The 24,576-nt window shown below is 38.2% G+C and overlaps 1 protein-coding gene across 2 annotated transcripts; it reads right to left on the bottom strand.

The window, feature by feature from the left end:
• Positions 1-570: 570 nt before the first annotated feature.
• On the bottom strand, positions 571-23,589 carry LOC306868635 (metastasis-associated protein MTA2-like). Of its 2 annotated transcripts, XM_079414894.1 has the most exons (18): positions 23,101-23,589; positions 15,200-15,267; positions 14,121-14,214; positions 11,270-11,387; positions 11,054-11,117; positions 8,717-8,834; positions 8,455-8,557; positions 8,262-8,361; positions 7,951-8,139; positions 7,771-7,845; positions 7,612-7,670; positions 3,914-4,014; positions 3,684-3,823; positions 3,268-3,496; positions 3,074-3,163; positions 2,768-2,886; positions 2,541-2,683; positions 571-2,465 (listed from the first exon to the last, which is right to left on the bottom strand). In XM_079414894.1, the coding sequence occupies exons 1-18, from the start codon at positions 23,126-23,128 to the stop codon at positions 2,312-2,314; spliced, it is 1,992 nt and encodes a 663-aa protein (XP_079271020.1). In that variant the 5' UTR covers positions 23,129-23,589; the 3' UTR covers positions 571-2,311. The 2 variants fall into 2 exon arrangements, with proteins under 2 accessions (XP_079271020.1, XP_079271019.1); XM_079414893.1 differs by having other exon boundaries at positions 2,541-2,886.
• Positions 23,590-24,576: the final 987 nt, after the last annotated feature.

The raw sequence follows: 24,576 nt of genomic DNA, 5'->3' as shown, positions 1-24,576 counted from the left end.
TATATGCTTTTAAACTGTTCAAGGCCCTCCATAGACTTCACTACAGTAAGGCATAACTCTTCCCTCAAACTAAAATGAATGGTGAAATTTAAAGACCTGTGTATACTTAAACAGATAACGCAATCAAAGATGTTAAGTATATCCTTACTATTTGTACGATCAAAACTTTGGGATTCATTTATTTTTTTTCATTTTTTATTTATGTTGGGGGAAACAGAATTAAGAAACTTTGTCAACTCTTTATATGTAATATTAACACCATATGTCATTTTTCATGGATGAAAATGAGGCAGTAACATGTATTTTCTTAAGGTTTTATAATATTTAAATCAAAGCACATTTTCCAGTTTTGTCACAGACATGTTTTTGAAAATATGCATTTTCAATGTTACATCGGTTAAATCATCTAAAGTAACACAACTGTACAAACCAACCAGACATTCACACTTTACAGCCTCGTTTTCATTCACAAAAAATAAATATGGTGTCTATCATGGTATATAGTCCATTACAAGTGCAAATAAATTAATACCCATGTAACTGCTCTAAAGAAACATGAAACATTGCCTGATCAGGACCACAAACAAAAGATCTTTATTTTCTTATCACAAGATACATTAAAGGATACAGAGACACTGGAATATTAAAAAAAAGTCTGAGTTGTGAGTTGAAAGAAATTTCTCAGTGATATATAAAACTGAAATCCTTCACATCCTTGAATCAAACCCTAAAATCAACCAGTCTTCCCTCCCCCAACTCTATCCCATAATGGAGATCAATGTTAACATGCTTTTTTTTGTTTTTGTTTTTCATGCTTTGCCAAAACAGTGTGGGGTCATGAACCCCCTTCATAAAAAACAGGTGACAATTAAAAGGGGACATGTTAACATTTATTTGTGTCTTTAGTGTGCAGTGCACGCTCCATTTGTTTAAGAAACATTACAAAACCCCTAATCGAGGGAACGATTTACAATGAAATTTTGCGTTGACTAATCTCAAGCCAGCAAGTCTGTCAAAAAAGCCCAACCATTCAGCTCAAAAAGAAAAAGCTTAATCATAAGGCAAAAATATGCATCAATATCAGCCTATAGTTGAGCAATGTCTAGGAAAACTCCAAAACATTTTCCATCTCACTGGATCCAGTTTGCGCACAAAAAAAAAAAAAATAAAATAAACCTTGAGGGGGAAATATGCATCAATATCAGCCTATAATTGAGTCATTACTAGAAAAACTCAAAACCATCTCTTCCCTCTCATTATCTACAATTGCTAACATTAGCTTCCCAGTAGCCCACAAGACCTTTAGAACACAAATGTGAGTGCATCAAATGTTTGGAAAAAAGCAGACGTGGAAAATAAACTCTTATGGCTTTGTTCATGATGTTGTATATGGAAAAGGCTCAATTATTGAGGTACAAAACAGGCCAAACTTATTGCGACATCCAACCACCTCAAACCAAGATTCGCCTTACATTCATGAACACCTTCAACACTTTACTACAACCAGAAGCCTTCCTAAGTCATCAAACGTGTTTTCATACTAAGACCTACGAGACCTTCAAATATCACTGACTGGAGTAGCTACACTGCAGGAGATTTTGATCCATGATCACAAAAAAAACAAAAAAAAAACAAATTGAGTTTGAGAAACCAGGTCGTTATCAATAAACACCAACTCGACTGCAGATCTGCTTGTATGGCGAGCAATACTTTTGCTGCAATGCATTTCATGATACCATCTTTCCACAATTCAGCTAGACCTGAAAGGCTGGAACCACAAGTACTGGCTGAAATAAAATGAGCAGCGCAATCGTTTATTTGTCTATATAGCATGAAAAAGCGTGATTTTTATTTTTAACATAAGCAACCAAAGAAAATGACGGTAAAAGACCATGTACTCCCTCACACATTTAAATGCCACTTTCCATACACACAAGAATCAAACTCTTGAAAAATCCTGTTAATATTTATACAAATAACGACAGAACTGGAGAAAAATAAAGTGTGCTTTTCCACCATCTTAGAATGAACATGATTTGCTTTAAATTACACAGTTAAAAGTATTTGCAATTTAAAAAAGCAACAGGACAGCAGGGCACCGAACCCTTTAACTATAACACTGGGAGTAAAACGCTATGAAGTGTGGTGTATGCTGGTGTAAGAGTATGCGGTACGTCATCATCCCGAGCACGCGAGTGTGGTGTGCGTATGGGATCTGGGGGTACAACAGAAGACGAGGAATAAAGAAGAACAGCTGACGATGGCGGGTTTAACATGCTCTGGCAATGGATGTGGTCTACTGGAACATCGCTCAGTCCTCCAACACGATTGGCTCGCTGGTGCTAGGGGGTATGATGGGTACAGGAAGCGGCCGGGGCGGCACAGGAAGTTTGATTCTGACCGGGAGGTGTGGTTTTCTGGCCACCCGCCTCATCTCAGCCTGAGTGAGGTGTTTCCTCAGGGCTCTGTAAACCACATATACGTGGAATCAGTCGCAGGAAACAGCAAAAGCATGTTGATGGGATGTTTTGGAAAAATACCTGGTGTCTTTCGTAGCCACAAACACCACTGGATTCGGAGCATCTCCTTGACTGACCTTCTGCCTCTTAATGACTGACTGGTTGGCTGCTCTCATTCCCAATGCGAACGGTCTTCCATTGGTGGACAAAGAATTACCTCCAGCCTGCAGCCAATGAGAGCGCTTAGATCTGTGTACACCGTTTTCCACCTGCGGGAAGGTTAACGTGTCTTTGTATGTGATACTCACATTGTCGAAGGGCCTTTTGCCCAGTAGGGCGGATGCGCTCCGAGGCTGGTTAACCTGGTTACGGTTGATAGGGGTTGGAGCACCTCGAGGGGCTTTGAGTTTCAAAGGAGCTTGAACAGCTGAAGAATAAAACAAGCACAATCACTCAAAATATTAAAATCTGAGAAGTCAAATGATCAGTTTTCAAATATAACATCGTGCCAAACAATTGACTTATGTCTCATCATTAAAGGCAATGTGTGTCAATTTTTCCCCCATGTTAAAATAGTTTTTCAATTTGGTTTTGATTGAATACTGAATTTATACCCAATTCTTTAACTATATCGATGAGGGACGGTCGAGGAATAAGGCGGTTCTTCATAGCACTCTTTGCTGCTTTAGGAAGTCTTATCATACCTAAAAATAGAAAAAGAAACAGTCAAAAAAGAATCTGGAGGTAAAAAAAAAAAAAAATATTGAGGGAAAAAAACAAGTGTGTATGTTTGCCATTGACTACTCACACTCTGCTTTGACAGCATTGGCATTAATGGAAGCGTAGGGACGGCGAGCTGCTCGGCGGGACTGCAGGATGTCCTGGCACACCCGACGGGCAATTCGAGTGAGTTTAGTGGTCTGCAGGATGAAGGTCTGCCGATTTTTAGCCAGAAGTTTAGCTCTCCCTGCGCTGCTGGTAAACGGGGACATGCCCTGTACCTCCTGGCGGGTCATATGACCACGTGGAGCTGCATCCTATTGGAAAGAAATATGATCTCCAGTAATCAATTTGGGAATTTTAATATCCATCATAATAATTAATAATTTAAGCCACCAAGATGACTGATGAAACCAACTAGATTTCTCACTACTGATTTTTGCATGCGTTAAATATTTTAAAATACAGTAAACAGGTACATCAAAAAAGAAAGGGTTAACATACTGAGCCAGCTCTTGTGGCACCCTCTAGTTGAGTAGGGGTCTTAAGACCACCGTACTTCTTCCAGTAAATCCAACAGGATGCACATAGTCGGCACTGCATGTTGGGAGGGCCCCATGCGTACCACTGCTGGGACTGGGCAGCTGGAGGAGTAGAAATTCAAACAGATCAATACAGTCATTATAATGCACAGGAATAACTGAGCTTATATTTAAATACTTGAGTTCACTCACTGTGGCAACTTTCACAACTGAGGCCTTTCTGGTAGCCGGTGGCACCATTCATGCCAGGTTTACTTACAGGTGCATTGATCTGGTTGGGGTTGGGTTTGGTGCTGAAGGAGAAAACAAAATTTAGATTCTCAAACAGCAGACAAAAAATATTACAGTAAAGAAGTTAACTAATTGAAGAAAATATTAAGAAAAATTATCTTAAGCTAACATTAAATGTATACATAGACTAGATAAGTAAATAGCTACTTTTCATTCTGTGCTAATAGTGTTCATTAACAGTTTAACACACTACTACTGAAAAATTTGGTGTCAGTAAGAGTTAAAAAAAAAAAAAAAATTGCATTTATTCAGCAAGTATGTATTGCTCAAAATTGACACTAGAGAATTTTACTGTTACTTTCTGTTACTGTTCTTTTGAACTTTCAAAAAATTATCACAGACAAAAATATTAAGTAGCTGTTTAGGTCCCACTTTATATTAGGTGGCCTTAACTACTATGTACTTACATTGAAATTAATAATTTGATACAATGCACTTATTGTGTACATACATGTTTTTACATTGTACTTATATATTTAAAAATACCTATATGTAATTACATTTATAATTACACTGTTGACCCATGCCTTACACCTTAACCCACCCTTAAACCTACCCATACCTCCAAACCTGTCTATAACCTTACCCGTATCCCACCTCAATAGCAGCAACAGTGTTTTGCAATACAATATGAACTTATTTTTTGATGTAAATACATAGTAGTTAAGGCCACCTAATATAAAGTGTGACCGCTGTTTTCAACACTGATAAGAAGAAATGTTTCTTGAGCAGAAAATCAACATAATATAATGATTTCTGAAGGATTATGTGACACTGAAGACTGCAGTTATGGCTGCTGAAACTTCCTCTTTACCAACTCAGAAATAAATTATATTTTAAAATATAATTTAAATAAAAAAACAGGAATTTTAAATTGTAATGTTTCACTATACAAATATTTTTATTGTATTTATGACCAAATAAATGCAGCCGTGGAGAGCATCACATGAAATCTTTTGAAACTTAAACTGTAATCTATTTTAAAATTCACTCTTTAAAAAAAAGGGGATTTGAGCCTTTTAAAGGGGTCATAAGATGCTTTTTTAAAGATCATTATTTGGTGTAGCAGAATATGTTGACATACTTTAATGTTAAAAAAAACATTATTTTTCAAATATTGTACATTATTGTAGGCCCTCTATGCCCCGCCTCTCTCAAACACTTCGTTTTCTACAAAGTCCCTCCTTCCGACAAGCGCAGTCTGCTCTGATTGGCCAACTGACCCAGTGCATTGTGATTGGCCGAACACCACAAGCACGAGTCAGAAATGTAACGCCCCTTTTCATAATCGTGAGCTTCAGCTTTCAAAATAAATGCAAAGTCAGTTAATAATGTTCTTATTTCGTGTTCAAGCCCGAAAGGGGAAGAGTCTGCGTGACACAAACACAGTGATGATGCTCATTGCTCGTATGTGTCTCCCTCTCTCACACACACACGATGTGCAAAACTCCGCATTTGAGCAGTCGATAGCAAATATGAAACTAATAACAAAACATTCAGTCACTGATTCAGAAGTGCCAGATTGTCATAGCAAAGTCAGAATTACTTCCTCTCCTAGGTTCATGAAACTCGTCCATGTGATTTTAACCCTTTTTGCACATTATATATGCCTACATGGTTATATACACTTTATTTGTTTAATCCAAATACAAAATAGCGAGATATATACCGTATATCGCAAATCAGCCAAAAAATACAGAGATATTAATTTTTGCTCATATCGCCCAGCCCTACTTTGAAGAAACGTGCATTAGTATGGTAATATTTTGCTCGATGCGCCCTCTTGTGGCCTCAGGAGAGAAGCCAAAAGCTTTTTCCCCCTAACAGAATTTATGCCTTTTAAATTAGAATATATTTTATAATATTTTAGTACAAAATTAGAATTTAGTTTTTCATCCAATTTGACAGCCCTAGTTGTAAGTAATCTTAATGATTCCAAAATGCATGTATTTTCGGAAGGCCAAATAAAGTGCTTTTGCATTGAAACAGTGTCTCCCTGACATGGCTGCATCAACACTACTGTGGTTACTGAAACCACAGCTTCTTTCTTTGCGTGAACATTTGGGCGGCATTACGCAAATATTTCCACATTGTGACAGACATGTGGGGATGTGTTTGAATGAGCCGTTTTAGGGGGGCATGGCAGAGTCTTAAAGGTCCCATGACATGCTGTTTTTTGGATGCTTTTATATAGGCCTAAGTGGTCCCTAGTACTGTATCTGAAGTCTCATTCCCGAAATTCAGCCTTGGTGCAGAATTTCAGCCACTAGGAGCCAGTCCCAAAATGAGCTTTCCTTAGGACGTGCCATTTCTGTGTCTGTAGCTTTAAATGCTAATGATAAGGAGAGAGGCGGGGCAAGGTGGAGGGTGGGTGTGTGTCCTGCAGCTTGTTGCCACGGTACCATGCGCTAATGTTGACAGTGGATGTATCACAATGGCTCGTAGACACGCAGTCCTTCAAGCTTTTCAGTTTGACCCAGAATCTGATCTGGATGGAGAAGCACCGGATGAAGAAGTTGCAACTCAGCGGCTACAGCAGGACGTCTCCGAATGGTTAGGTTAAAATATTGTGTCTAGATACGGCCAGTGTTTCCCACACATAGACTTTACCTGGGCGGACCGCAACAATATCCACCACCCGCTGCCATCAGCTCCCGCGTACGTCTCACACACACGAGCGCGACTTTAGCACAATATTTAGTAACTTTCAGACCCTTTAGGCATTTTTTTTTCCCATAACGGGTACATACTAACAAACCTAGGGACTTAAAAAAAACAAAACAAAAAAACCTTATCATTCAGTTGGAAGATGTCTCCAGTACTGCCCCGCGAGCGCGAGGTCTCTCTCCCGGCGCAGTGTCTCCTCTCTCGGCGTCTGTTCTGAGCAGCGAGCGGCAGAGAAGCAACGCTTTCAGTTTGCCTTAAAGCAGCACTCATCAATAAATCATTTACAAAACAGCGTTTCCAAGCACCTGTCGCTTACTGACTGTTTGGACTTTTAAATATGAACATAATTTGTCTGTTAATATGCACAGTTTATTACTCAGACGCAAAACAATGCTTCGCTCGTTTGCAAGCCATGATGTCTCTCGCTCTCCTCGCACGGTCGTAGCTCCTTTTCTCATGGGCGGGCAAAGCAGAGAAAGGGGAGGTAACCTTTCGTCGTATGACGACATAAGGGGAAGATTCCAGATTGGGCCATCTGAGCTTTCATTTTCTCAAAGGCGAAGCAGGATACCCAGGGCTCGGTTTACACCTATCGCCATTTCTAGCCACTGGGGGACCATAGTCAGGCTAGGGGAACTCATATTAATGTTAAAAAACCTCAAAGTGACATTTTCATGCCACGGGACCTTTAACTTTGATAAAGAATATCTCTTTGGTTTTGAGACTTTAGTCTTTGCAACTTCAGGGATCTTTTCTATGCACAATCAGCTTGTAATACTCCAAACAGAAAGGAAAACTTGAAATCGCATCATATGACTCCTTTAAAATAAACAAACAAAACACTAAAGGGACACCAATTTGTGGAATATACTTGGAAAGTGCCACTTGAATTCATAAAAAGAAAAAAATGTGCAGTGACACTAAATACTCACTAGGTGGGAATGTACACCTGCTTCAGCTTGCTGTCAGCCTCTGCTGCCTTTAGTCTTTTCTGGGGAGAAAAACATGGTTTAAATAACATTCGTATCCATACATAAATATTAACATATGAAGATTTATTTTGGTTTTTAAAAAACCATGCCGTTTGTTACCTGCTGAATGTAACGATCAGTAGTCTTCCACATGTAGTAGAACTGGACCACGCTAGCTAATGACTTCCAGGGCAACTGTGGGACAACAAAAAATAAAATGTTCATTTATATATTCTGAGCTTTCCCAAATAGTGCAGTGTGTGTGAGAGCAAATGCTCAAGTACGGTGTTTCAAACTCACAAAGTCTTGGCGAATGTCATTGAAGTCTTTGCCGTATTTCTCCAGAGCCTCCTCAAACAGCATGGCTTCTGAGGCGCTCCACTCTTCCATCTCGTCCCTGCACAGCACCGGGCCACCCTGCGGCACCAGCGTTGACATGGCCTTGGCGAGATCATAGCCATTTTTCTGCAGAGTGTCCATGGCGTGGAACTACAGATAGACGGGACAGTGTGAATATCAGATGTGCATGAAAACTGGAGTGAGGTGGCAGCGAATGAAACGCTCTCGTGAGTAGTTAAAGAGATTGTGATTGGTTGCTTTCATTCTCTCACCAGCGTGATGTCTCTAGATGCAGCCGCTGCGCTCATGTGCAGACTGGGTTGGCGGATTGAACTGCTGCAGTCTAGTGCACGTGCAAATGTACCAACAGCCCTAAAAGTACACAATATTTGAATTAACGTCAAGCTAATGAATAAAACAATTTTGAAGCATCAATACTAGTCAGTCTAAGAGTGAAATACTAACCGTGCCACCACCAGGAACTGGTCTATCTGAGGATCCTTCAGCTGGTTATTAAGATCCCAAACCTTTGTCTCAAGCTTCTCCTGCACTCGATTGTCTGAATCACCTGATGAGTGGGGAAAACATTGCACTTACTAATGACTGGTTTTGAATTAGTGAAATCAATTGTGAATTAGCCATTCAACACCTCTCCTTAAAATGAGTTAACATCAAAATGACCATGTTTTAGTAACACCAAGGTGCGGAGATATTAAAACCTTCTGACCTTCAGCCAGTTTGTCAGGGATCTCTGCCTGGTATTTGGATCCCACTCTGATCTCGCCCTGGTCAGCCAGCAGGGTCTTCTGCACTGGATCAAACACCAGAGAGTAGAAGAAACAGTCCTACAGAACAAATGGGACATCATTTTAATTCAACAAAAGGTGTTCACTTATCTAATAATATATATACACACCAAAATGCGTTCTTGTCAAAATTGCTCTGTTGGCTGTGGAGTCAAGACATTTGCAAATATGATTAAAAGATGAATATGAGACAAAACTACAGAATGTCACATTTTATTATTAGCCGTTTCAACAAATATGTTTTACCAAATAAAAAAAAACAGCACTTTTAGAGTTCATCCCGCTCATTGATGTGAGCATAAGTATTGGGACAGTTGAACATAAGGCAGATATAAAAGATTAAAAGCTATGATTTAGATGCAGATCCCTTGCACACAATCACAGCAGTGAGTCTGTGACCTATAGACATCACCAGACTCTTGGTCTCATCCTTTGAAATGCTTTTCCCAGCCTTTGATGCGGCCAATTCCAATTGTTGCTTGTTTTGGGGAGTTTCTGCCTTTACTCTCCTCTCCAGCTGGTGAAATTCATGTTCAATCGGATTTAAATCTGGAGATTGACTTGGGCAATCTAAGACTTTCCATTTCTTTGCCCTTATAAATTCCTTGACTGAACTGGCAGGGTGTTTTGGGTCATTGTCCTGATGCAATATGAAGCACTTCCCAATGAATCTGGTGGCATTTTCTTGAATATTGGTAGGCAAGATGGTTTTGTACCCTTCCAAATTCATTATGCTACTGTCATCATGCATTAAGTCATCAGTAAAGTTGAGAGGGCCTGTTCCAGAGGCAGCCATGCATGCCCATGCCATGACACCACCTCCACCATGCTTTACAGATGAGGCTGTATGCTTGGGATCATTTGCAGTTGGCTTTTTTTCTCCACATGTTTGCTTTCCCATCACTTAGATAAAGTTTCATCTGTGTCTCATCGGTCCATAAACACCGTTCCAAAACTCTTCTGGCTCACCTTTGTGCTTTTTTGCAAACTCTAATCTTGCCTTTCTATTTTTGGTGCTGGTCAGAGGTTTGCATCTTGCTGTGTAGTATCTGTAATTCTGTGTCAAAGACTCCTGAGGACAGTAGATTGTCAGAGTATCACCCCAGCTTTCTGGAAGTTGTTGGTGATTTTACAGACACGTCTTTTAGGATTCATTTTCACAGCTTTTATGATTTGTCTGTCATCAACTACTGTTGTTTTCTCAGCCGATCAGGTCGTAGCTGGTTGCTGGTGTCGCTGGTGGTTTCCGAACTCTTGATTTCTCCATGCCCTTTGTTTTTGCTAGAGCTCTAATTGACTTCCTCTTTTCTTTTAGCATCCAAATTGCTTGCTTTTCTCTCAAAGTCAGCTCCCTCGTCTTTATCCTGGTTTGTGTGTATCATCATTGAATGCAAGATTCAGAATACAGAAGTAATGGATATAACTGATACGACACATTCCCTGCTTTTAATATCTGAAGAATTAATGCAACAGGACACAGCTGATCACTTAGAAAGACCTGTGAGGCAACTGTTCCAATACTTATGCTCACATCAGATAGAGGGATGAAACTCGAAAAGTGCTGAACTTTTTAGCTGGTAAAACATCTGTGTGTTTAATAACCCAATAATAAAATGTGATGTTCTGTAGTTTTGTCTCATATTCATCTTTTAATCATATTTGTAAATGTCTTGACTCCACAGCCAACAGAGCAATTTTGTCTTTACTGTTCCATTCTATTCATCAGATAATGTAAAATGCATCATGGTTTCCACAAAAATATGAAGTAGCACAATTTATTTTTAACACTGATAATAAATGTTTCTTGTAGTAATGGCTGCTGAAAATTCAGCTCTATCATCACAGGAATAAATTACATTTTAAATTATATTAAGTAGTTAAAAACAAAAAGTTACTTTAAATTGTAATAACATTTCACAATGTTAGTTTTTTGCTGTATTTTTGATCAAATAAATGCAGCTTAGGTGAGCAAAAGAGACTTTTCAAAAATATTTTCAAACTCACAAATTACCTTAATTCCTATAGCAACACAAAAACAAATCTGTTCTTAAAAACAAGCTTTGTTTACCTAAAGCATAAAATGTTTTTGAATTTTTTATTGAAGGGGTGAAACGACAGAACTTTTAACAGATTTCATGAGATTCACTTGTCATGTTATGGCTTGTCTCTCAATCACGGCTTAAGTGATGGAGGTAGTTTTGTGACACTCCATGATAAACTGCACAGTGAGTGCTCTTGTCCTACAGGTGGACTCTTACCTCTCTCTCAAGGTAGCCAGTTAAAACATCAGTCTCATTCAAAAGTGTGACATTGCATTTTCCTCTGTAGAAAAACAATAAGCCAAAACATGCATGGTATAAATAAGACTTTATTACTACAAATCAATTGCCTTATATACAGAGTCTGAGCTCTGATGGGATTACACCATTCAATACAGAGATGTTTGTGTCTGTGAGCGCTGTGAGTGTATTTACCGTATGTGTGTGGCAGGGAGAGACTCAAACTGTCGAGACAGGAACAGTTCTCTGTGCTTGAGCTGGTGTTTCTGCTGTTCTGACGTTGAAGGCTGCTTGGACTCCTCTTCAAAGTCTCCTAAAATACACACACGCAAACACATGAGTGTGATGCTAATGGCCTTAATTAGTTCTGATGTGAACCAGCTTCCTCTCAGAACACACACAGACCAAATCTAGAGTCACTTTAGGTAATAAGTAATGGTTGTGATCAATTTCACACTCATTCAGATACAAGTAACTTAAATATCCTTCATGAGAACCGCTGACTTGTAAGGGAAGTAAACGATTATGATGCAGGTCCAACTCAAAATGACTTGAACTGAATGCATTTCAAGATCATTACTTTTGACTTTAACACCAATTTGCAATGCTAACAGAGATATTTCTTAAAAAGATGCTCATGTGAAGGGAGGAGACTTGGCAGGACTTTATCAGCTGATCTGACCGGACTCCACCCCTGCAAGTAGCTGAAGGAAACCCTGTCAATGAAGAGGGCGGGATATCAAACCACACCCCTTTCCATTAACCCCTCCTGCCACCCCGGTGCCCCTGCCCCCTCCTTTCTCTCCCCTTGGCCAATGCGTCCCTGCCAGCTTTACTGGGAAACCCTGTGCAATAAACCTGAGGCGCCCATCCCCCCATTGAGTAACAACCCCCCCCCATGCACAAGTACGCATTAAAAAAAAAATGCCACAAGCTCTTTCACACATGCACAAGCAGACGAGCACTCAAGACACATATACGACAAATCCATCATAACTGCACACTGTCAGAGCCAAACACGCACACATATACATGCGTTTATAAACACTTTCATTCCTTGACAAAGACAGCAGCCAGACAGTGTTAACCTAATGTTAACCCTTTCAGCACCGTGGCCCGGTGGGTCCCATGAAGGCTCTTTTGTTCTGAGGATGGCAGCTGAGGTTAAGCACAGAGGAGCCCATTCAGGAGGTGGGGGGGGGGGGGGGGGCATAAGGTAGAGAAGGGAGGAGGTGATGTAAATGGGAGCCCTGATCTTGTGTAAAAGGACAGTGCTGGTGCTTTAGAGTGCCACGACATAAATTGGAGGATACGTTCAGTAGTAAACGGGCGGCCAAGCAGACATTGACCTCTCATGACTGCAAGGGATTTGAGCACTAACTCCAACCCATGTCAATGCAACCTCCTCAACTCAAACCTGACCCTATTTTGGAATGGTTAGGTAAATGCACTACACTGACAATTACAACAGGTTTACAGCAGTTCACATACACAAAATTTACATATAAATGAACCACTACCTCAGGCACATAGGTGAGATAAAATCTTTCAGACATGTGGAATGTTTGCAGCCGTGATACACAAATAATTAGGGATGTGCAATGCAACACATTTTCAAAATCAACTAGTCAGTGGGTTGTCTGAATGACTAATCAGCTAGTCGGTCTCAAAGCAACCCTATCAAATGCATTTCTCAGAGGGCGCTCTCATAGGACGTTAAAAATGGAGCACATCGGAATCGGTTTCCAGACATTTTTCGATGTTACGTTTATTAATGAGAATTTGCACCACTCATTGTGACAATTATCCGTATGTGTGAAGAACAACAGCAGCGTAAACTGAATCCAAGAAATCAAGTTCTTTCAACAGGACAATTGACAGATACTCAAATATATATCTCACATAATGCTGAATATCTAAAACATTTCATTGCACAAAACCAACATAGTGATGATTACACTTAATGCCTGAAACACTACTTAAACCAGGCGATATAAAGTCTAGCAGTATGTGTCTCAAATTACTAGTATTTCAAAATGATGCAACTTCTTAGAGAGCTTAAAGTTAATAAAAACCCTTAAAAAAAATCTATGATTGCTCTACTAGTCGACCATCCTGTCCATTCCTAATTCTAATGGAAGTGATCTAGTTTTGCTTGTGTAGACTGGTGTCCCACAGCTAAATCCTTCTGTTTTGACAGGGGGGGTACCTGTACCTGCACAGAAATATCTAGAAGGAAAATGCATGCAATTCAAACATTCTACAAATGCACTGCCCTTTGAGTGTTTATTTAGTAAATAAGTAAATATTTCAGATAATTACACTCTCAACCATCAATACAGAAGACTAGTATTACTCCACTGAGACATTTTACCATAAATATAACAAATATAAATATAAACATAAATGTGTGTTGGCAGTGTGTGTACACAACCACCCTATAATGATACAAATCCACCCAGTGCTTTTTTTTTTTTTAATTCCACAAAATAATAACCCCTTTCTCAGATCAAGCCATTCAGAGATTGGGTGTTATTTTACACTACCTTTGAGAAATTTTAACCAAAGTATGTTATAGACTTTTCATAAGACCCTAAAGAATCATATCAATTTATGGAAAATGGGCATCTGATAAGATTATGAATTAGAAAAAAAAGAATTGTCAGTTTTGATTTCATGATCAGTTTAAATCTGTTCGGCATAATTTCACAGATTTTCCCTACAACTCAGTGTAGAATGTAAATTCTCATAATTTCATAGAGGAATATAATCAACAAAAATCTTAGGATTTTCTTGCAGACATCTGCTTCTACATTCGGATTGAAGACTTCAAATACATAAAAATGCAAGGTCATATAATATGCAACTTAATTATATATGGATTGATCCTCTTTGGTGCATTAAATCCTGTTCCCAAAGCATTTTAAAGCTGAAAATCCTAGTTGGTGTTTCACTGCAAATAGTACATCTACATAGTGACACCGTATCTTTATCTTAAATGTGAAGAGGCGTGAATTGGAGGAGACTGAAACAGTTAGGTACTCACTTGCATTGCTATCGGCCAGAGTGTTCAGATTGGCGGATATATCTCTCCGCCTGAAGAGACAGACCACCTTGGCTTCTACATTTCCATTGGCAGTCTTAAGGAGACATGCAAAGAGAAACGGTGTGAGACAGACCATTCACAAAAAAGATCCCACAGTCATTATCTCTATACCGTGTGTAAAGTAAGTGCTTTAAGTGCTCTTACCGTCTTCATGTCATGCATTTGTAAAAACCCACAATTTAAGTATAACTTCAAGTAAAACGTGAACTGAATGATACTGCCTATGATTTACATGCAAATGCACCAATATTTAAGCTGCCAAGAAAAAAAGTTGTGAGCCCTATTAATAACTAAATTTCTACTCATTTTCCAGCACTGAAAATGAACCACTCTATATGGAAATGAAAACCACATCCTACTCAATGCAACAGTGTGGGTTAGAGTTGTGTATATTCAAGACAGCACTGAATTCTGACGTAATTCTGACACGTATACTTATTGAACACAGACACCACTTCCATTAGTTTACCCGTCCTGCTGAGCTTCATAGCCCTTCAAAATGAGGTTATATAAAGTATTTGAATCCCTGCTCCACGAAACATGCCTGTGTCGTTCTCAGCATCATGTAAGTCTCTTTCGGCTGGATCTTCAACTCAAACAGCCCAGTGTGAATCAGTAGACAACAGCATGATGGCTGAGCATTAGCAATGCACAACAGAGAGACAGACTGTTATGCTGCCATGAGTGACAATGCATAAGCAGAGTGCTGGCATATGTCAATCATCCATGTTCAATACAATGTTCAAATCTCTGCACATGCATTTTATGATGTATGATAAATGATTGGTGGACATCAAAAGCCCCAACCAATCACAGTTAGTCTGACTCTAGGCTGTAAGAACAGTGACACACCAGATTATAAGTCATACTGGTCAAAAACAGGTCACGGCCAAATAAACAAAAGACAAAAAAAAAAAAAAAAAATCCTGCATGCATAAAAAAAAGAAAAAAAGAAAAGAAGAAAGTATGATATTTTGTATCAAAAATTATGACAACATAATAACATGTTCCAACCTCACCTTGTTGAGTTCTTCTATTCGGCGAATCAGATACGGGTTACTGGAGGAATTTTCAAAATACACATAATCTGTAGTAGACAAAAAAGAAAAAGTAAGTACAGGTCCTTTTCAAAAAATTAGCATATTGTGATAAAGTTCATTATTTTCTGTAATGTACTGATAAACATTAGACTTTCATATATTTTAGATTCATTACAACACAACTGAAGTAATTCAAGCCTTTTATTGTTTTAATATTGATGATTTTGGCATACAGCTCATGAAAACCCAAAATTCCTATCTCAAAAAATTAGCATATCATGAAAAGGTTCTCTAAACGAGCTATTAACCTAATCATCTGAATCAACTAATTAACTCTAAACACCTGCAAAAGATTCCTGAGGCTTTTAAAAACTCCCAGCCTGGTTCATTACTCAAAACCGCAATCATGGGTAAGACTGCCGACCTGACTGCTGTCCAGAAGGCCATCATTGACACCCTCAAGCAAGAGGGTAAGACACAGAAAGAAATTTCTGAACAAATAGGCTGTTCCCAGAGTGCTGTATCAAGGCACCTCAGTGGGAAGTCTGTGGGAAGGAAAAAGTGTGGCAGAAAACGCAGCACAACGAGAAGAGGTGACCGGACCCTGAGGAAGATTGTGGAGAAGGACCGATTCCAGACCTTGGGGGACCTGCGGAAGCAGTGGACTGAGTCTGGAGTAGAAACATCCAGAGCCACCGTGTACAGGCGTGTGCAGGAAATGGGCTACAGGTGCCGCATTCCCCAGGTCAAGCCACTTTTGAACAGAGAAGCAGCACTGGACTGTTGCTCAGTGGTCCAAAGTACTTTTTTCGGATGAAAGCAAATTTTGCATGTCATTCGGAAATCAAGGTGCCAGAGTCTGGAGGAAGACTGGGGAGAGGGAAATGCCAAAATGCCTGAAGTCCAGTGTCAAGTACCCACAGTCAGTGACGCTGGTGTTGGTCCACTGTGTTTTATCAAGGGCAGGGTCAATGCAGCTAGCTATCAGGAGATTTTGGAGCACTTCATGCTTCCATCTGCTGAAAAGCTTTATGGAGATGAAGATTTCATTTTTCAGCACGACCTGGCACCTGCTCACAGTGCCAAAACCACTGGTAAATGGTTTACTGACCATGGTATTACTGTGCTCAATTGGCCTGCCAACTCTCCTGACCTGAACCCCATAGAGAATCTGTGGGATATTGTGAAGAGAAAGTTGAGAGACGCAAGACCCAACACTCTGGATGAGCTTAAGGCCGCTATCGAAGCATCCTGGGCCTCCATAACACCTCAGCAGTGCCACAGGCTGATTGCCTCCATGCCACGCCGCATTGAAGCAGTCATTTCTGCAAAAGGATTCCCGACCAAGTATTGAGTGCATAACTGAACATAATTATTTGAAGGTTGACTTTTTTTTTTTGTATTAAAAACACTTTTCTTTTATTGGTCGGATGAAATATGCTAATTGTTTGAGATAGGAATTTTGGGTTTTCATGAGCTGTATGCCAAAATCATCAATATTAAAACAAAAGGCTTGAACTACTTCAGTTGTGTTGTAATGAATCTAAAATATATGAAAGTCTAATGTTTATCAGTACATTACAGAAAACAATGAACTTTATCACAATATGCAAATTTTTTGAAAAGGACCTGTATTTATAATGAATAAATAAACAAGCATTTTTCCATATAACATGCATATGTGAAATGCCAAACACTATAAAGATTGGTTTAATGAAATTTGGATTTTGTGAACAAACTCTAAAATCTATTCATAATCAACAGAGCTACACCAATATTACAAATATGGACATACCAAAATACCATTTTGACTAAATGAAACATTAAACAATAAAAATTTTTTAAATCAATTGTTTTAAATGCATTTAGTCACAACATACAGTGTGAAAATGGCTATTAATTTTTTTTTTCAATAACTAAAGATTGCATTTAATTGCAATTTTAAATTTATGTTTTTAAACATTAACTTTAAGTGAACATAAGAAACTTCATAAAAATGGGAAAATAAGCATGCACAAAATGCCCAATATCGATCAAAGTTGGGGGAAAAAAAATCAGCTGATAAATTATATGGTACCGATATAATGTGCATCCTTATTGATCAGTGCTGAAACAGGGGGTCAGTAACACTTGATCAATAGGACCATTCAGAATCGAAGAAGTACTGTATTAAAATCCAAAGGTGTGGAGAAAAAATATGAAGTCCATCACTAAACACACGAACAATCAAATCATTTATATTATTGTGCAGAAGTTCCATAACGCAAACCATATATGTGGTGACATGGGTCACTGGTATGGGTCAATATCGCGAGAACATATGAGGCACGGTCAACAATGTGTACACAAAACACATCACTTCAGTTATGTAATCACTCTCTCTTCTGGTCTGGGCTGGTCAGCTCTGGACATTCTGGTAGACTAATGCTTTCTGTTCTCGCCTCTGCTCAGCCATGTTCTTAAGCCGTGCCGCAAGGGATAAATCAAAATGGAGGTCTCTCTCCCAAGTTCATGAGCTTCATCAATCAGAGAGACAGTGAAGAGAGGCTGGGCCACATGGATCAATAATTTCCCTCAAGGAGAAAAAGGGTCTAGCCATCTGCTCTTCAAGCAGGGATGTGCTGTATTGTTAGCTCATGGCATCTGGTATTCAGACACACCTGAAATCCACTGAGGCTTCGAGATACTGACAGGGACAAAAATAGCAGACCAACTAAACTTAAAGGTGAAATGTGTCATTTCTGCATTACTAGCCTCACTAAACACAATGAATGAGAAGTTTCCTGAACAATCCTCTGGAAAAACAGAGCCAGTCCCTTCTCAGACTCGCATCAATTCAGCCAATATTGCTGTCTCGGGCTGGTCAGCATGCTCAAACCAGAAATGTCTACAAGCGTGTATACTTTTTGAGGGAAAAATACCTACAAATGGCGTACTTTGTCGTCACTAAGGCTGGGTTTTTAAAAAAAACAATTTTCAGGTTAATCGTGAATGTCATTTTAAGATGCTCAGTCTGTGAGTTTCCAATTATTTCAGTGAATTCTGAGTCCATATTCTATGGATCCCCACACATGATATGCAGGAAAAAAGATTAAAGATTATTTTGTCTGCATATCATGTTTGTGGCTTCATAATATTGCAAAACAAATATAAGTGCAAAATGAGTGGTATTTTAAATCAGCACTTTTGTATATCTCATTTGTTATCATTAATAATATGCATTACATTTATTGCCATTACATCCCTGTAGCTCAAACAGTAGAGCATGGCCAGCAACGCCAAGGTCTTGTGTTTGATTCCCAGGGAGCACATGATGCATGAACTGATAAAAGGTTCAACTTGTCTTGAAAGCAATTTAAGTCGATCTGGATAAAAATCCCATTGTGGGAAGTCGTGGCCTAATGGTTAGAGAGTTGGACTCGTAACCCAAAGGTTGCAGGTTCGAGTCTCGGACCGGCAGGGATTGTAGGTGGAGGGAGTGAATGTACAGCGCTCTTTCCACCCTCAATACCACGACTGAGGTGTCCTTGAGCAAGGCACCGAACCCCCAACTGCTCCCAGGGCGCCGCTGCATAAATGGCTGCCCACTGCTCTGGGGGTGTGTGTGTGTTCACTGCTCCGGGTGTGTGTTCACTGCTGTGTGTGTGCACTTTGGATGGGTTAAATGCAGAGCACGAATTCCGAGTATGGGTCACGTCACTCACTTTTTTCACTACAAGTATTTAAAAGTTCTTGCCATTTAAAAACCCCATAACGGTCGACGATGAGTGTAAAGCACTACAAAACGCAGATTTAAATGCAGACAGATTTTTAAAATGAAACATCTGTCTGGCAGTATATGCACATTGTAGCGAATCACTGAAATCTGATCAGATATGCACAATGCCAAATAGGACATTCCAAAATCTCACCCAAGTTCTTAATATGAAGTGAAGATGATCTGATATGCTACTCTTGCCAGAGTCCATTATCTCTTAAACAGGATGCTCATTTAACAGACCACACAATGTCACTGGATATATACATTTGCCCACATGCGTGCGAGCAGAACTTTCTATCTGCATCACTTGACAAGCATCCTCTTTGCATCTTCATTAGCTTCACTGAACCAAAACCATTTCAATTATAGTGCTGGTATGAAACACACTTCAATTCTCTCTTGCTGACAAACAGTGTGGTTGCATTTGCCTTGTTTGAACAATGCACCACAAAAGAAAGGACAAACCCTCACCCTTTAGCATGCTTCATGTTTGTTCAAAGAGCAGTGATGAAGATGTGAGGGAAATCAAATCACATAAAAACCAAGCTACATTTTACAATGAGTTCTTCAAGTGAATCTCTATCTTCATTACCCACTACAAAAGACTGTTGGTTGGTGCTTTAACACCATGCCAGCTCCCTTGGCTGTTTTCATGGTGTGTAACACATTGAAATAGTATAAAAGAGCAATTTACAGACCTCAGGTTTTTAAAGTCTGCTTTAGATAGAAATTATAAAATAGATTTAGGATTAATTCATTCTGTTAAGAGTTTCTTCTAGAGTGTCCTCGAAGTAATATAATTTCATAAAAGAACTTAAGCCAACACAATTTAATAAAATGTGTTTAAGAGATAATGGACTCTGGCAAGAGGAGCATATCAGATCATCTTCACTTCATATTAAGATTTTGAAATGTCCTATTCGGCATTGTGCATATCTGATCCGATTCTAGTGATTCACTACAAAACAATGGAAACAGAAACCATTTATTATCCATTGACAAGGTCTGAATGTGAGGTAGCAGTCTGTTATAAGAAAGTGGTGGACTTTAAATGGACTAAATGAATGAAAAAAGGAGGTCTCAGAAGGTCAAGTTATGGTATTTTAATTAGTGTTGTCAAACAATTAATTGTGATTAATCGAATCCAAAATAAAAGTTTTTGCTTACATAATGAGTGTATTGTGTATATTTATTATGCATATATAAATACAGCATATATTTTGAAAATATTTACATGTATATATGTACAAGTAAAATATATTTATATAATTTATATTAGGGATGCACGATATTGGAATTCTGCCGATATTCGATATGCCGATATTTTTCAACTCATTTTGGCCGATATCGATGCCGATACCGATATATTTCCTTTTGTTTGGAAACAACACCAAGTCTCTCCTGTGCAGAAATTATAAGCAAAATATTATTAATTTTGGTTAGTTTTTAACAAGAACTTATTTATTAGAATTAAATAAAAAATAATAAAGGTTTTTTTAACAGTACATTGAAGCTTTGAAAATAAATATAAATCAACTATATCAATCGCTGCATTTTTTCCCCCAGAAAGATGCAGTGTTAACCCTAATATTTTATTTTAAGATTTAACATTTGTAGATGGTCTAAAACAAAAGAGTTGTAAAAATTCTGAAAATCTTTTAGAGCTCATGATTTGTTTAAAAAATAAAATGTTACACATTAATGAATAAATCAGTATATATAAAATTATTTAATTTACAAGTGTCATGTTTGTGATTTATTTTTTTTCATGTAAGCTATAGCTTCTGACCATTAAATCAAAACATACTTATTTTATTACATCAATTACTGCTTTATTTAATCAGAAACACAGTCTAAATGTTATTTGTGTAGGCTATTTTACTTTTAATTTAATTAGAAGTAGGCCAACTGCGCCCCTACTATTAAAACTACTTACCGAACGGGCATTAGGACCCGGGGGAGGCTGTCACTGCTGCCTCTGCTTGTGCTATAACTGTTTACTCTATCCCACACCGAACGCGTCATTCTGTACATGCCTTCACACATTAAATGCAGCGATCCAAAACAGTCAATCTATTCATCATTCAGACAAAAATTTGCTTCAAGAATGAGCCACATTGCTAACGTGATCTAATCGCTAGCAGACCCTGAGCACATGCGAGTTAACCCCTTCCCCTTATCGGCAAGATATATCGGCATGTTTTGCATGTCAGGCCGATGCCGATATTTACATTTAAAGTCATTATCGGCCGATTTCGATATCAGTCCGATAATATCGTGCATCCCTAATTTATATCATAAATATATTTAATATTTAAACAACATATTTTTCTTAAATATATACATGCATGTGTTGGTATTTATATATACATAAATATACACAGTACACACACATATTATGTAAACAAAAACTTATTTTGGATGCAATTAATCGCGATTCATTGTTTGACAGCACTGATTTTAATTAAAGATTTCAAATAAAATTTATTTTATTTTTTTACATTTAACATGCTCAGATGAATCATTAAAAAAAATAAATTTAGATTTTCTAAAAACAGAATTTTCAAGCAGATACAGCAGAAAAGACAGTTATTGGCTTGGTAGATACCAGTTTTCTCAAAATGGCCAAATATCGACTAATAATACAGCCTGGCCAATATATCAGTCTAGCACTACTCCGTAGATATTGGCTGATATATCGATCGGTCACTAATGCTTTCTAGGAAGCTCAATAACAAAAACACAGTCTGATAGGTAAACCAGAAACAGAGCGAGGCGACAGCATTTAGTCATAAAGGTTCAGATCACAGAGGGAAAAAGTAGCGATGCAAGAGCTTGGGGCCAGAATAGGAGGTCAAGTTCAATGACCTAAACCTGCACCTCCTAAAACAGTAGCAAACACTGCACTAAAATGCATGCCAGTATCTATGAAAAACCATCATTACAATACAATCCTACACAGTATGACAGCCAGCATCTTAATTGTATACAACTTTTACATGTAAAACTTTTTTTTTTATTATTGCCCTTTCTTTCTTTTTGGATTGACTTAAAAATGGACATAACAAAAAAAAAAAAAAAAAAAAAAAAACTAAATTCAGAACCTTATGAAATTTTACTTTAATTGCAAAACCTATATATATTTTTTGAAAAACTACATAACTTTTTTTTGTTTTTACAGATTTTTGGCAGATTTATATTCACAAAACTAAATAACTAAAACAAAACCCTCATGTATTACCTTATTTCACAGTGGACTATGAAACCCTTTCAAACATGAGAATACAAAAAAAGAAATTTATGAAAATAATCAATTAAAGTTCTTTAAATTTATGTAACACTAAATATTGCATTTTTATTTTTACACATTTTCTTATTTTTACATATTTGTTGTTGTTGTTCTTATTCCTTATTTCACATATTCTGAACTGCACAATGCTTTATACTTGCCTAGTTGTTTTTTGCACAGTAAGTTATATGACTGTGAAATAGATGACCTTATAGTGCCACTTGTGAGCTAACTTAAGTCGTTTTCCTGTTCTGAACCATTCGTTGAACTCTAAATCTAGGTTCACCAAGTTCAAACTGTCTAAATGACCAAATATCACTAAAAACAAACAATTTGACCATGTTTCATTTCAAACAGGTGACAAAAGTGAAAGTCTTTGCATCCCGTTCCGTGAGACTCCCTATAATTGAGCTGTCAGAAGTTTGACAGAATGCCACAGTTCAGGCAACGTGTACGACAAAAACTTGAATGAAAGTCGAAAAAGTGAGTAAAAAGCATCGTAAGTGAATATACGAACGGAAGGGTTCCCTCATAATTAGCTGATTTGCTTGCGGCGGTTAATTACTTAAAGAAGCAAAACTAAGAACTAAAGAAGTAGTTTGCGACCCGATGCAAGTTCTCACATCCACGTGAATTTGAACGTTGGGTTAAATGCGTATATAAATAATTAATTTCGAGTTAACCCAAATGCAGCCGTAATGAAACTAGCCTAGCTCGCTTAGCAACGGGATTCCGCTCATTGTAACTAAGGCGGAAACAGCCGTTCGCGCTAATGCTAATGCTAACCCCCGCGAGCTTGCTGCTAGTGTTAGCCTTAACAATAATACTCACCTCCAACGCGGTACATGTTGGCCGCCATTCTCTCACTCCACTAAACAAACACAATAATCACGGATTCTCTCGTTGTGTGGATAAAAATACGTATCCAAAGTGCTGCTGGTTCTTTATATCCTCGGGTGTACTGGCGTACTTCCCCCCCGTTGCGAGACAAAGCCGGGACCCGGCACGGCGCTGCCGCTCTGGCGGGTAAAAGTTTAAAGTTTCCGCTACAATGTTTCTCCGGATGGTAAAAAAATCGCGTCTTTGTTTCGGCGCTGCGATAAAACTCCCATCGAAGCCCCTTCCAGACATTCACACTTCACACGAGCCCTTGATAGCCAGCCTATCTCTCTCTTTCTCTCTCTCTCACACCACTCTTCCTCCCATCCTCCGCTCCCTGCTTCATCCTCCTCTTCTTCACCTCCGCTCTGTTTCACACACACATACACATACAGGCGCGCGTGCACGCAACCCCTTCTCCAACGTCATCTTCGGAAGCTCAAAACGTCACTTAGAATTCGACAAACTCCCGGGAAACAGACACTTGAGCTCCGGTATATAATTACTTTTAAAAAAATCAAAAGAGATTATATAAAGTATTTTTTTTTCCAAGGAGCAGCATGCGGCTATTATGGATTTATTTTGAGGCACCAAGTTAATATGGAAGGGCTTATCCTACTTTAGAAATCAACATTGATTATTATTTATTATTAGAACGAATTTTGCATGCACATGCATGGATATGTATACATAAATACTGCATAAGCGTATCACTCATTAATCGTTAAATATCGTTTTTCTTTTTTCGTGATTTATTGTAATTCACAGGTGTACATTGTTTGTTATTCTGAAAACAACAAATACAAAAGAAACCGAAACCTGAGCTTTTAAAAATAAAAGAATTTTAATAAAATGTTTAAATAAAAAGCAGCACCATAATGCTATTGTGCTTTTTTTGTAATCAGTTGTCAAACAAACATACAAATAAATGTAATTAAATAAATCTAATTAATTAGATTTAAACTAAAAATGAAATTTCTCATATTTTATGCAGGTATGATAGCCAATCGTCCAAACTATCAGAAATGTTCACTTGCGAACATAACGTAGAATCAGGTTAGGATAGTGAAAAGTGGTGCAATACTTCCCTCTATAGACTTACAATGCAATCTGTCATTAAAAAATCCTTGCTTCTATTGTCCTTCGTAATATTAAAACCATAGACGACTAAAACTGATTAACCTCAGTAACAGTAACTATATGAAACTTAAAGCACACACAGACAAAAACATTCTCACTTTAAAATGTATTTATTTGATTCAAAATAACAAAATTTCACATTGTTTAACAAGCTGTAAAAGCTGACTTGATCCATAAAAGAGGAGCCTTTTGGAAGGTTTTGGACAGAGGACATATTCCTGATAGCAAATAAAGTATCGATTATCCTGCTGCCCATAACACAATGCTTCACAGAGACATGATTTATAG

Source organism: Barbus barbus (genome assembly GCF_936440315.1).
Source record: "Barbus barbus genome assembly, chromosome: 1".
Classification (NCBI taxonomy): Eukaryota; Metazoa; Chordata; class Actinopteri; order Cypriniformes; family Cyprinidae; genus Barbus; species Barbus barbus.
The sequence above is the reverse complement of the archived record's forward strand: the minus strand, read 5'-3'. Positions and strand labels throughout refer to the sequence as shown.

Bases quoted from the DNA above. Each gene is read 5' to 3' on its own strand.
- LOC306868635 (XM_079414893.1), bottom strand. From the start codon at position 23,128: ATGGCGGCCAACATGTACCGCGTTGGAG. The intron at 8,362-8,454 runs GTTAGTATTTCA...GTGTACTTTTAG, and splicing joins CAGTTCCTGGTGGTGGCACG to GGCTGTTGGTACATTTGCAC. The intron at 4,015-7,611 runs GTGAGTATTTAG...TTTCTCCTTCAG, and splicing joins CAGGTGTACATTCCCACCTA to CACCAAACCCAACCCCAACC.